General features: G+C 30.9%; 1 protein-coding gene across 1 annotated transcript; it reads left to right on the forward strand.

Annotated features, from left to right (window-relative positions):
- Positions 1 to 784: 784 nt before the first annotated feature.
- Positions 785 to 10,810, forward strand: LOC120260112 (aspartyl protease family protein 2-like). Its single transcript, XM_039267551.1, has 3 exons — positions 785 to 819; positions 5,094 to 5,148; positions 8,753 to 10,810. The coding sequence occupies exons 1-3, from the start codon at positions 785 to 787 to the stop codon at positions 10,505 to 10,507; spliced, it is 1,845 nt and encodes a 614-aa protein (XP_039123485.1). The 3' UTR covers positions 10,508 to 10,810.
- The last annotated feature ends 4,329 nt before the right edge of the window (positions 10,811 to 15,139 follow it).

Below are 15,139 nucleotides of genomic sequence, written 5' to 3' on the forward strand. Positions count from 1 at the left end.
TCCACATAGACGTTCCCAGATTTTAAAATGGTAGAATGATAGTAAGGATAAAAGAGACAGATTCATATTGGTTTGTGAGCCGTGTTATGACAATGCAAGATCATGGTACTCGGATGATGAGAACGGTTGAAATCAGAACGTTGATAGAGGATTGATCTTCTATATATAAAAATTTCCGTTATCTATAATGATAAATTAATAAGAGGATGAGTTTTATACAAACGTCAATAGATTTAATTTCAAATTTACTGAATGTTGATCTAAACCGTTGAATTTCAATCCAACGGTGATGAAAGTTTCAGTAATAGTGTCACTGTTAAAGCAATAGTATTATTGCGCTTTATAAATAGTAAAAAGTGAGATATATAATGTCTAAATCAATCATAACCGTCCAATCTTTATATACACAATGTCTAAATTAATCACAACCGTCCAATCTCTTTTCCCAAAATCTACCATGAATAATAAAAAAACCAGTTAAACTAAAACCATACTGAAGAATACCATACCAACTGGTTCGGCTGAAGTACACTTTTTGGTTACTATTGTGAGTACTATTCATCAACCCATCTCCTTGTTTCTCTCTTTCTCAATATTTCTCTAATATTTTAAACTTTGGGATGTTTGCTCGTTTAATAATAGTAGATTTTAAAATTTTGATAACTCACGTAAAAAACGAGTGTGAGACATTTAAAAGTCTACTATAACATGCCGATAGTTGTAAGTATGGGCTTACAATGGAAATCTCTTAAGTCTTATTCACAATTGAGGATGCAGAGGCTGGATGATCACTTCTCTGCTCATGGCCACGCTCCTGATGTTTGATTTCTTTCAAATTCAATATTCTAAATAATTTATGTAATTATGTACTTATTTATTTAACTTGAGGATGCAATCATGCAAGTGGTGAATAATTGGTGTTTATTTTGGAATTTGGATGAAAAAGTTTCCTTCAAATTTTAATTTAATTTAATTTTAATATAAAAAATTATTTGATTTAGATTGTGACTTTAATTCATTACATCTTCCAAGCAAATCAAATTATAATTATAAAATTAGACTTTAGAAAATTTGAAATTTGTTCACATTTATATTTAATTTTTAACTGATTAGGGATGGATAATTTCATATGTGAAAAAAATGTATATATTAGTGATTTTCTTTCTTTTATCAATTTTCTAACTACATGTGTTAAGCAATAATATAAAAATTCAAATCCCAATTTTTTAGAAGGTGTTTGGTTGCAAAGAGTGGAATGGAGAGGAGTAGAAAAGTAATGAAAATGAGAGAGATTGGAAAAAGAATGTGAATGAAAACTATGTTTTGTTGGAAGAATTGGAGAGTTGGTTTATTGGAAATGAGAAAAAAATGAAAAATGTGATAAAATGACTATTATGCCTTTTATACAAATGAGTCATGAGGATTATATTTTTTTAAAAAAATATTTAAGTATTAAAATAAATAAATTATTATAAATAAATATTTAATTTTAGTAATTCACCAAATTTCAAAATTTTTGTTAATATTACTAATTAGCAAGTAATTAACTATAATAAATAACTAATTATCAATTTAAATATATTTTTAAATAAATATATTATGAACCATAATAATTACTATTTTAGCTGTTGATATTGATTAATGTCCAAATTTGTTATTAATATTATAATAAATAATTAATTAGTTAATCTAAATAACTAATTACAATTTGGAGATAGTTATTTACACAAGGGTAATATGGTCATTTCATGAGTCAGGAATTAAGAATTCCTCATTTTTCTCATGATTGTGAATACCTTTTCAGCCCCCACCATCCCTCTCATTCCTTTCTTAATCCTCTCTCACTCCTATTGTGGACCCCATCCTCTTAATTTATTTTAAATTACTTTTAGTTAAATCTATCTACTTATTTATATTTTAAAAGGAGACCCGGATCCTCACGCGATATTTGTTTTGGTTTAAAAATTAAAGGAGAGTAGAAAACCGGAGGAAACCCTATCTCTTCTTGTGTCGTGTGGTGACCTTGGCGGCAGGCTCTTGATATTTTTGTTCTCGTTGAATTTTTGTGACGAAAGATCCAAGGTAGGTGCTTGAATTTTTATTGTGGTTGTGAGATCTTACTTATTCTCATCTTTAGTTTCCACCCCTATAGACTACTCTTAGGAATTTGATATGTGTTCACCAACCTTTGTGTTTATTCATTCATTTATGCACATGATTTATGTTTGTTAGGGCATCCTTCGAGTGCTTGATTTTGAATAATCTGATTTGGAGTCTTGGAGTTGTGAGACATTTAGGTAAATATCCACGTATAAATTATAATACGTATATAGACCTTTTTGAAAACTAGATAAATTTGTGAAAAATCAATATTTAATTTATTTATTTTGTGATAATTAGGTTTTCGTTTTACTATTCAAATATTGTTTATATAATTAATACTATTTTCGGAATTATTTTTAATTTATTTAATATTTCAAATTGATGATCTTCTTTTTGAATCGAAGTGTTTACATGTGCAGTAATCTTGATTTTTATTTAAATTTTTGAATTTCAAGATAATTCATTTAAATTCAAAATTTTCTTTTTCTAAAATTTCATATCTTCCGAATTTTACATACTTGTGTTGAATTATAATTATTTAAAAATCTCTTAATTTTTGGAAATTTGTTTAAATTGTGAATAATTCTTGGGTTTAAAGTCCAGATTATATATTATTTATTTATTTTGAATTTCATGTATTTATTTAATTTTTGATTAAAGAGTATTATTATTTTTATTATCTGTTCATGTTTGTATTCCATTAACTGGTGTATTTTGATATGACAAAAAATGGGATCATGTTACTGTAAATTTTTATACTTTGCTTGTTTTGAATTTTGTTAGTTCATCGTTTTGTGAACAAGGTACTTTGATATAGAAATTAGTCCCCAACTAACTTTGCAACAACTCATCCATCGGGGGTTAAACACGCCAGGTGTCGACACGTATTTTGTTCTAGAAACTATAGTTTCCCACCGCTTCTGTCGGTCGCGAATATCGGCCTTTGTTAATTTTTGGCTCGGGTCACCGAGGGTAAAAAATATGACTTTTTGTTTTGTCTCGGGATCACCGAGGGTAAATATATGAATTTTGTGATTTGTTTTTGGGCAATAGTTGTTTGGGGGACCTATATGCTTAATTTTTGACATCTATGTTATGTGAATTAAACTTATGGTTGGTTTTTTGCAAATTATTAAATTATGATTTTTGATAAGTGATCCCTATATTTTTTTAGTGGGTGCTTCTTTCGAGCTTCAAGCTCATAAATTTTTGTTTGTTTTTTTCTTTTCGGATCGGGGAGTAGAGGTCGATGTGGATAGCTTAGCGAGGGATTGTTGGGCCACCGTCAATCTTCTTAGCATGTAATAAGTCCCGCTTTGTTGTGGGCATAATTTTTTTATTTGATTAAATTTGTAGCAACTCGTGCAAGACACTTAGTTATTTATTTTTAGTGTTGAACTCCATTCTTGTTTCTAGCCTTTGCTCTCGTTAGACTTTTTGTGATTTGTTGAGAACAGGGTTTTTGAGGCCTTACATGCCTCACTGGGCCTCGACTTGGTTGGTGTGTGGCCGTTTGTCGATCACGCTGGGCCCTGGGGAGCCGGGTTCGGGGTGTGACACCTATTACTCAACATCCAAATAAATGCTAATTCGATGTAAAGAATCATTCCCACTCCACTCTTTGCAATCAAACACTCCTTAATGTTAATCCTCTCTCACTCCTGTTACTCCACATCCAAACAAATGCTAACTCGATGTAAAGAATCATTCCCACTCCACTCTATGCAATCAAACACTCCTTAATGTAGTTGTTGTTGTTTTTTTTGTTTTTGAGTTGCATGTTTGGACAATCTTCCAAGTCATGATGACCTAGGTGTTCGTTCTAAAACAAGGCACTCTTATGATACTACATTTGAATTGTTTAATTTTGAAAAACCTAACCAAATGGAAGTTGATAAATGCCTAAACTATTTGGGAGAAACAAAAGGCATTTCTTCATACACACACACACACACACACACACACACACATATATATATGGACAGTCATTGCTTTAAATAATTATATAAAAAAAACATAAATCAACAATCTCTTAGTCTAATGACATTAATTTTCTACATAAAATATTTATTTTATTGGCAAAGAAGTGGTTTGAATTTCAACTCTTGATTTTCTACATAAAATTATTTATTTTATTACCAAAAAAATGGGTTTAAATTTCAACTCACGTAATAAGAGAAAAATACATGTGAATTAAAGTATTGAATTTTTCTTTATGTACGTCTTTGCCGTAATTTGTCTACTTTGTTGCTGACCTTGAAAAATTAACAAAAGTATGCATGATGGCTTACACCTACCCACAAAAGATGACAATTGAATTTAGTTGGTTGACATATACATGATATTCATGGAACAAAACTTTAATTAATGAGAAGCAATACTGAAATTTCTTATTGGGGTATTTGTTCAAAATATGTATTTAATTCCAAAATTTTCATTTATTACATAAAACAAAGATAATAATAACATTTAAGATGAATGCAATCTTTGAAAAGTTTCTTTGAAAGCTATCCTTGGAATTGTATGAGAATTATAAAATTCTAAAATCATGAAGACTTTATTAAGAGCATATAAATTTTAAAGTTGTACAGGTACTCTTAATAAAAGTCTATTTTAGGATGAAGTTAAAAAAAAAAAAATCTCGTAGTTAGGAAAATTATTAGTAAATTTATTCTTAAGAGATTTATTTTTAAAATGAATGGATATACAAACTACTAGATTTCAATGTATTTGTGATTGATGGTTACAAGCTAGCGTGGAATTGTAAGGTATAAACTAGGTAAGGATTTTCATTTTTCTTTCTGCTTTGATTTGGTTTATTTTTCTATTGGTTTTGCATTATTTACCAGGTGATAGCTTTCATTGCTATCAAATAATTCATCTGATTTTTATTATGTGCATCCATCCATGTTGTGCTAACAATCATTATTTTTTCATTGTAAATAAATAACAAACAATGAAAATGAAAATAAAAACTTTCATTACGATAGGCTTGCCCTCTCTTTGTTTTCTTCAGCACCCATTCCCTCTTTTGAGTTATTTTCTGTTTGACTGCAAAATTCTAACAATTTTAGAATGACTAATTTTATTGGATATCCCACTGTGGCTGGTAATTAAAAAATTTTGGGTTAGAGCCTTTAAACTCGCAATATAAAAGGTATCATGTGAGGGAATTATTCTCCCTTCTTTCTAGGATGGTACGGTAGAAGATTTATTTTTAAAAAATCTATAAATCACTGTAATAGATGTATTTTCATATATGGCTATTCTTTCTAATAATAAATTTTTTATATATGTACTTCTTTAATTTTCTAAGGATTTTTATTCACTGAAGTATATATATATATATAAAAGACCAATATAAACTATTTTGATCTAAATTATTGATCACGATCGTAACAGAAATTGAATTAATGTAAACCATTCAATCTTATTTTCACTAAATTTATAGGAACAAAACTAAACGAAAAACTTAAACTAAATGAACCCATTCATTTGTCTATCTTTTTTCTTGGTGTTTTTTGTGCTCAATTACGGAGCTATGAACATCCACAATTGACGTTTTGCTCATATACATATATATAAACCGCATGCGGTTTTATCTCATATTTTTATTAAACAATTCATAATAAATAAATAATTTTACCTTTCACCTTACATTTAAAGTCCTAAAATACCTTTAATAAAACTTAAAGTGATATTTGATTGAGGGTTAAAAAAATTTGGAAGATTCAACAAATTTATTGAAAATTTGAGCTAGCAAGCAGTACGATTTTCATCTAAGCCTACCGAACTACATCTTAATTTATACCCATCAAAATTAAATATATCATAAAATTTAAAATTTACTTTTTTTAAATAAATTATAACAAAATTTATGTTTGAACATTATTTTTTTTTACAATAATGTATGCAAAACCACTCAATACACACTTTTTTTTTTACAATAATGTATGCAAACCACTCAATACACAATTGTTTTTTATTATTATATCTTAATCATGCAGAAAGAGCTCAATTGAGGAAATGATCACATTTATAAATTTTAAAATATAAATATTAAACATATTTATTTAAATAATCAAATTATGTAAAACATATATAATATTTGGAGGATTTGGCCGGTGTAAACCAATGTTTTTAAAATCGGACCGGACCGGCCGGTCGGACCGGAAAATCCGGGAACCGGCCCATAACCTGGTCCGGTTTTAGAAAGGACTTAGGCTTTTCTTGATTTCATGATGCTCTTTGAGTCTTGATTTGTTGAAAATATTGTTTGAATTCTTGGAACTTTGGAGTTTGGAGGTATGAGAAAAATAAAGAAACTTGTAAATTGTTTAAGAGGTATAGATGATTTATGACTTATTTTTATTTATACTTTTATTTTAATGGTAATGATGATCAAATATGAGAATTAAATTAATCATACTTAGTTCTAGTTTTGTTTTGAATTTTTTTGTTCATTCCTTGTCTCATCCTCACATAATTAGTAATTTAATTAGTAGTTTAATTTATGTAGTTATCATTATTCATTTATGATTAATAGATTAAGAAATAAAAAGTTTAGGGAGTTGTATTTGTTGCTTTATCTAGATTAATTATTTGAGTCTTCAACAATTTTGATAAAATCATAATGATATTTAAATAAATATTTAAGATAATTATGATTAAAAATATGATAAAGTTTGTTATATTATATATATATATAGTATTTAAGATAATTATTTATTTATGATGTCATCCGGTCGGACCGATTGACCCATGACCCAAATATGAGACCGGTTCACTATCCGGTCCGGTTTTAAAAACATTAGTGTAAACCCCAACCAGAACACCCCCAAATCTATTATATTACTTTCCTCTCATTTACACCTTTTTTATTATATATAAATGGGAACAATAACCACACATCATATGACAAGAAACTTCAATGAATGCTCCATCTAATTTGGTAGTAAAATGTGGGCAAGAACACGGCAGCCAAGTTATTGACCATTGACCCAACCTGTCTTTCTTTTCTCTCACCAATACACATCTACTTCTTGCTTTTCTCTTTCTTTGAAAACTCTTTATCTCTGTTTTTCTTGACCAGTTGCATGAGATGCCCTTACACATACGCTGAAAAAGATGCCAACAGGTCCCAAGACTTTTATTTATTCATTTATTCTCTTAAACTATTGATTTTGGGGGATTAATGTGCTTGGCTTGGTTTTTGTAACTTTGTTTCAATATATACATGTGAAAATAATATAATAAATGGAACTACAGTTGCCTTTGTTTCTTGTGAAGTGGGTCTTTATCTAGGAAGTGAGGGAAGTCAATGTAGAAGAAAAAAAAAATAGTAAGTGGGCCAATTGAAACAAGAACTAAGGGTTAGTTTAATGGTTGTTCTTTCTTTTTATATTAATGTTTTTGGGTTTCATCGTTTTCATTGTATATGGTTGTCTTCTTTTGTAGTGGTCCTTTGATTTTTATTTTTTATTTTTTTTTATTTTTAAAAAACTATAGGTAGATTCTCTTAGTTATTACATGTGTAGTTTTTTCATTGTAAAATTTAATTAAATAGGAGTTAAAAGTAAAATATATGAAGTAGAAACAAGAGTTTGTGAATTTGAGAAATGTGAACAAACCTTTTTCACACATGGTTGTTATTAATCCTCACAATATCCCTCCTAATTCAAGGTTGAAGGTGTAAAACATTTAATTTATTTATATTAAAAAATTCTTTCAAAATAATATATGGAAGTATCCCGGACATACGGTGGAAATTACCAAGCTGGAATACGGTAGAGACATAGAGAATTTTCTATAGAGCGGTGAAATGTGTAGAGATTGAAAAAAACACTAACGATGAAGGCACTATGTTGGGATGACACTAACACAAATATCATTAAAAAAATATTAAAAATAAAAAAAAGAAGCGCATGTTGTTCTTTTTAAAATAAAATGACGTGACATAAAAAAACACTGAATGTACTCCATTATTTTCATATAATTTTTCTATTAAATTATAGTCTCTGTTTAATATTTATAATTATAATCTTCAAACTTTATTAATTATCACAATTTAATTTAAAAAAGTACATCAAAATGTTTGGTGGATACGTCATACATTTAATAAAAAGTAAGAAGAAAATTCAATTTAGAGAATATATATATATATGCATCGAAGATAACTCTACAATAAATAATATCAAATAAAATAATAAATATATAATATTTCACACAATAATAAAATCTTAAATAGAAAAACAAAAACAAAAACAAACCAGACACTGCTAAATGTATCATTGGCTAAGCATACAACTTTTGTTAGTGAATCAATAAACAATTTAAAATTTTAGTAGATGCACATATATTTACAAATACAAAACTTTCGAGGGGTATAAGTAAAAAATGCAAAATAAACAAAAAAATATGACCAAGTAAACACACACGGCCATCTCAGCCGTTACCCAAAAAATAATAAAAATATATATATATATATATATAAAGGGTTAAGTTGAAAACACTATGAAATTAAAAAAAAAAAAACCAGAAAACTGGAACTCGTTCTCCTCTCTCTCTTCCCGTTCCCATTCTCCACAAACCGCGTTTTCCAAGAGACTTGTTTGCCAAGTTCATCACATTTCCTAATTTTCCTTCATGAAAATGCCTATTTTTCAAGCTCCACTTCCTCTACTTCCTTTTCCTCTTCGTTAAACGTAACTCCACTTTCCTTTTTCATCTCTCTTTCTGTCTGTCTGTCTATCTATCTATTGTTCATGCAAACAAGTTCATAATCATGGTATTCTTTGATAAACTTTTCATATTTCTTCTCTTCTTCGTCTCGGTTCTCCACCGCGACGCCGCCACGGCGGCGCCTTTCTTCTCCTTCTTCAACCGGAGCTCCGCCGCCATCGAGATGCCCACCCATCTCAGTTTCAATTCAGTGACGGCTTCTTCCGATCCTGGTTGCGATCTTCCCCTTGCTACGCCGGAGAAGAAGGACGACCACCGGAGCTCCGATCTCGAAGACGATGACGACGAGGAGGTAACCCCACATCAGCCACCAATCTCGTCTCAGCCTCTTAAGCTTCATCTCAAGCACCGGTCAACGAGAAGCGAGACGAAGACGAAGAGAGAAGCCCTAATCGAATCCACCCACACCGACCAATTCCGGATCCAAACACTTCATCGGAGAGTCACGGAGAAGAAGATCGAGACTAAGATCGGCGCCGGAACAGAGAAGAAATCGGCGACGGTGGTGTCGCCGGAGCTTGCCGGAAGGCTAGTGGCGACGTTGGAGTCCGGGGTGACGCTGGGATCGGGGGAGTACTTCATGGATGTGTTCATCGGAACCCCGCCGCGCCATTTCTCGTTGATCCTGGACACCGGCAGCGATCTCAACTGGATCCAGTGCCTCCCCTGCCACGATTGCTTCGAACAACACGGCCCCATCTACGACCCCAGCGCCTCATCGTCCTACCGGAACGTCACCTGCGGCGATCCCCGTTGCAGCCTTGTCTCCGCGCCGGAACCTCACCGTCCTTGCACCTCCCCTGACCTCCCCTGCCCCTACTTCTACTGGTACGGCGATCGCTCCAACACCACCGGCGACCTCGCTCTCGAATCCTTCACCGTGAATCTCACCACTCCGGCATCCCATCTCGTCGAGAACGTCATCTTCGGCTGCGGCCACTGGAACCGAGGCTTATTCCACGGCGCAGCCGGCCTTCTCGGCCTCGGCCGTGGTCCTCTGTCCTTCTCCTCCCAGCTCCGCTCCCTCTACGGCCACACCTTCTCCTACTGCCTCGTCGATCGCAACAGCGATCTCACCGTCAGCAGCAAGCTCATCTTCGGTGAAGACCAATCCCTCATCGCACATCCAGACCTCAACTTCACCTCCTTCGTCTCCGGCCGCGACAACCCCGCCGACACCTTCTACTACGTCCAAGTCAAAGCCATAATGGTCGGCGACGAGCTGCTCAACATCCCCAAAGACGCATGGGAACTCTCCAAAGACGGCAATGGCGGCACAATCATAGATTCAGGCACAACCCTAAGCTACTTCACGGATCAAGCTTACAAAGCAATCAAAGAAGCATTCATCCACAAGGTGAAACACTACGATATTATCCAAGGTTTTCCGATCTTGAATCCATGCTACAATGTGAGCGGAGTTGAGGAGTTGAATTTGCCGGAGTTCGGCATTGTGTTCGTCGACGGGGCGGTTTGGAATTTTCCGGTGGAGAACTACTTCATAAGGTTAGAACCAGAAGGGATAATGTGCCTGGCAATTCTAGGTACGCCTGCATCTTCCCTTAACATTATTGGTAACTACCAGCAGCAAAATTTTCACATCATGTACGATACTGAGCGTTCCAGATTGGGATTTGCTCCCATGAGATGTGCTGAGGTATGATGATGTTGATTTTGTGTAGAGATTTTGTGTGGGGTTTTCTTCCAACAACAAGTGTTGGAGAAGATTCTTGACAAGATATACATTCTCATCCATGATCCATCCCTGTTTTGGATTTGTTATTGTTTCAGGTTTTGTGTGTGTATGTGTGTGTTTGTGTTTTTTAGCCACATCAGGATACTATATACTTGTACAACAAAAGGCAAATTTTTTTTTCCCCTTTATTTTATTTTATTTTATTTTTAGATATGTTACAAAACTCATGTAGCTAAGAATTTCAGATCAGTGTTTCAATATATACACACATAGCAGTGTATGTATATATATATATTTATTTATATTAAATGGGGCCAACTTTTGTGTTATATTGTTATTTAATATATAATTTTATCTTATTAAATATTAGTTTTATGAATTAAAAATTTATAAATAACAGAATGGAATAATATTATAAATATTTTATCTGCCATGGTAGTTTTGTAAGCAAGGAATTCTAAGTGGTAAAGTAGTCTTGTTGCCGCAAGTAGAATTACAACTCTAGACTTTTGAAGAACTACAGCTCTAGACTTTTGAGTAGGAAAGAGGAAAGTAAACAAGTCTTACATTTATAAATAAACAATATATTATATTCTTTATTATTATTAATATCATAACTCTAGGTTAGGTTTCTACCAGCAACCACCACCTATACATTTTTAGCCTTGAATTATTCAAACCAAATAATATTTTTTTTAATCTATTGAATGCTAATTTATTTTGGCTACATATTCTTGGTCTTTTTATTATTTATTTAAGAATTACATAACAAACTTTGGAACCAATTGCTTTCTTTGTTGGAAAATAAATAACTAAAACAGTATGAGAATTTGGATGGTAATATGGAATTCAAACTTTGGTATTGCATTTCCTGATTAATGAAAGCTCAAACTGTGGACAAGTTTGTTGACTGGTTATTTAAACTAATTAATTGGTTGTTCAAACTTTCACCTACTTTGCGTGGTTTACTGCCACCTTTAAACCATCTCTTTCAATCCGTTTTTTTCTTTCTTCTCAACTCTTATTATTACTCCATTTGTCACCAGAAACTTAATCTCTTCTATTTAATATATATATATATATATATTTAATTCTTTGATAAAATGTTTTCAGAAATCATGGAAGACAATATCATAGAAAGCGTCATGAAGAATTAGGAGATGCAAGTAATCACGTGTGGGCTCTAATTTTTTTTTTTTTAAATAAATTTGCACAGTTAAATTAAGAAAAACTTCAATATTGGTATTCATCAATATTACAAACTAAAATTGAACATGTTATTTTAAAAAAATTAATATTAAAAATATGATAAATAACCAACAACTTTTTCGTCTAATGACACATGATCTTTTGTGTAAAGTGTTTTTTTAGAAAGAACTTGAGATAAAATTCTAAAACCCACATAAAGTGAAGACATATGGGTTTGTTTAGCTTGTGGTATACTCGAAGTTTATGCATGCCCTGTGTTTCCTTTAAATTGGGACATTTATTGCTCATTTATTTTTTAAAAAATCAAGTATATATATAAGAGGTCAAGTTTCATAAGAACATGCATAGGCTTTAAATCTACAAAGGCCCTCTTCATATCTCTCTCTAGCTACTCCCTCCACAAAACCAAACTATACTAAATTTCAATGGTAACACCCTTCTTTCTCCCTCCACTTATTCTCTTCCTTGCTTTCACTCGCTCACTCATTTGTGCATATATATTATCGTGGTCAAAATGACAGAACAACAAACAATTTGTTAAGAAACTTTCACCTATAATTCAGAAATACTCTATTTTGTAAATGTAGACATAAATTTTCATATTTTCCTGAAAATATAAGCTTTTAATTGTTTTCTTTTCCTTTGACTTAATCATTTAATTTTCTTATTTGTTTATTCTTGTAAAGCAAGTCTTCCCTTTCATGTTTCCCTTCAAACGTGAAGCAGTCTCAAAAGTCAACCATGACTCATAATTCATAAACAATGTCATCCTATTCGGACAAGTGGAAAATTTTTAGTTGTGTTGCATGTTCTAGCAATTTAAATTTCAAGGAAATTTTGAAATTATCTACGAGAGTTTAGATCCAATTTTTTCCAATAACCTCTTAGTAAAATCACTTTATTCTGTTGGCTCGTCAGAGAAAACAAAATTTTTACACTTGATAACCTATTCAAAAAAAGGTTACAATCCAAATGCTACTGACACATGTTTTCTATGTCATAATAATTCGGAAACAGTGGATCATCTTTTCTTTGATTGTATTCTTTTAGAGCGTATTCGGTCCTTCTTCAGACAAATCCTTCATTAAAAATCCCTTCATCTGTTTCCATTATCTGGACCAATTGGATCCCCTCCTTGAACTCTTCTTACAGGAACCTTTGGGATCTCTGTTCTAGAGCCATCTTATGGAATATTTGGTTGGAACGTAACAATCGTATTTTCAACCAAAACTGTTCTCCTACTTCTTCAATTCTTTATAAAATTGCTAATATGCTTCTTTCTTGGATCTCTACATGGATTCGGTATCTCATCAGCAGGATTCCTCAAATGCTACACAAAGGATCAAGAGATCCCTCACCTTTCTGAGCTCTAGATCCACAGGTGTTATTGGCGATTTAGAGCACACCACTGATCAGGAGTAGTTTGCTTCACTCGTTGCTGGGCAGGCCTGTGTCCCTTGTTGGTTGACTTCGTCTGTTCAGCTTGTTATCTTTTTCTTCTGTTTTTCGTCTGAGTCTTTCTCTTGTCCGGTTTTACTGTTGTCCTCATCTCTTGTGAGAATTTCAGTTTTAATTATTGTTGTTCTTTTGTTTGGTGTCTCTGTTTTTTCTTAGTTCTCCTCTCTACATTTTTTTTTTTTAATAAATTTGTGATTTATCCAATTTATTCAAAAAAAAAAATTATTCCAACAAAAAATCTAAACTATTTATGTAAGAAGTTTCTAAATTGTAATATTTAAATTAATTAAATATTTCTTTGTAGAATTGAGCTTAAAGTTTTAAAATTAAATTTATTATTAATATTTTTATAGATGGGGAAGCACACATGTATATAATCATGGAGTATGCATAACAGAGGACCCTTAGTATCATTGTGTTTAGTGCATTTAGAACTCTGGTAGTAAAAGTCTTGTAAACCAAATCTTACGTGATGAACCACTATTACTAAACGTTTAGTAATACTATAATTAGTCTGATAATTTAATATTATAATTTTTTTTCTTTGTGAAGGTCTAACTTAGATATAAATTTTCGGACGTGAACTTCCATATATATATATATATATAACTACTAGTTTTGAATAAAGTACAATTAAATAAATAATTTGAATTATGATTTTGTTAGGAAACTTAATTATTAAATAAATAAAGACCATTAATTGATATTTAGTCAAAATTACTTACTAGTAATTAATTAAAGAGGCAAAATAATGTCCATAATGTTGTGTCATTAGAGACATTGACTATTGTACTTTGGTTGGTAGGATTAAGCTATCACAATCCAAATTAGTCTAATCCACTTGCCAAATCTATTGAGATTAAGGTACTCTTTAAGTTTTGCTTTTTTAATTTTTATTTTGTTAATAATCATTATCAGCAAACTATTAGAACATGTTTTTTCTTTTCAAACAAGTGTTATGGTACTTAATTTCAGTTAGTGATCCATATTCAATGTATAAAATAATCTTTCAATTATTTGTATATTGAAATAGTTTATATTAATTTAATTTAATGGGATAAGTACAATCAAGTGTCACGAAATTGTAAATGTTTTATTATATATTTGCGAGTTGAAAACCAGTTATTTGTGTCTGCTAGCTACTTGAGAAGCCATCTGAAATTTTATTCTTTTAATAATAATTCCAATATAATAATAATAATAATAATAATAATAATAATAATAATAATAATAATAATCAATCAATCAATCAATGTTGATATATATTGTAACTTTTACAAACACTGTGGTTAAATGTTATGGATTTATATGAATTAAAAAAAAAGAATTTTGCTGCAACGGAATTTTTATTTGAACTTAAATACAATTTTTATTAAATTAACACTAATTTAAATAATTTATATAAGATTCTATTTGTTTTAAATTAACAATATATATATTATATAAGTGGTTAATTAATGATGATTAATGATATAATATTTTTATACGTATTTATCTCTAATTATTTCCCAAAAAAAACACTGCATTTTGAAGAATAAATTAAAAAAAAATGAAAGCATCTTCATATCACTAATTTGTATGAAAAAGTCCACTTTAGACTTGTCTTGATATCTCAATTCCAATTTCCAACTACCAAAATTATTTACAAAGCATTATTCTGGTCAACAAAACACTATATACATAAATAGACAAAACAAAAGCTAAGCTTAAGGTATGAATAGGTTTTTAGAGAATTCCATATATAATTATATGTTCAAAATTTTGATTTTTAATAATTTGTTTAAAAATAAATAGTTTTTAAAATCAATGGATCACTGTTTATAATGTTAATGTGCACTACTATAAGATAAAAATTATGATTAGATTCGAGACTTTTTCATTAATATCTACATTCAAAATTGAATGACTGAAATTTGATTCCAAACATTACTT

The sequence above is a fragment of the Dioscorea cayenensis genome, chromosome 5, assembly GCF_009730915.1.
Source record: "Dioscorea cayenensis subsp. rotundata cultivar TDr96_F1 chromosome 5, TDr96_F1_v2_PseudoChromosome.rev07_lg8_w22 25.fasta, whole genome shotgun sequence".
Lineage (NCBI taxonomy): Eukaryota > Viridiplantae > Streptophyta > Magnoliopsida > Dioscoreales > Dioscoreaceae > Dioscorea > Dioscorea cayenensis.

What these genes read in the sequence shown, in the direction of transcription:
- LOC120260112 (XM_039267551.1), top strand. Translation starts at nt 785, where the DNA reads ATGATCACTTCTCTGCTCATGGCCACGCTCCTGAT. An exon ending in CTCATGGCCACGCTCCTGAT is followed by an intron (nt 820 to 5,093) that starts GTTTGATTTCTT and finishes TCATTACGATAG; the next exon opens with GCTTGCCCTCTCTTTGTTTT. An exon ending in CCTCTTTTGAGTTATTTTCT is followed by an intron (nt 5,149 to 8,752) that starts GTTTGACTGCAA and finishes TTTCCTTCATGA; the next exon opens with AAATGCCTATTTTTCAAGCT.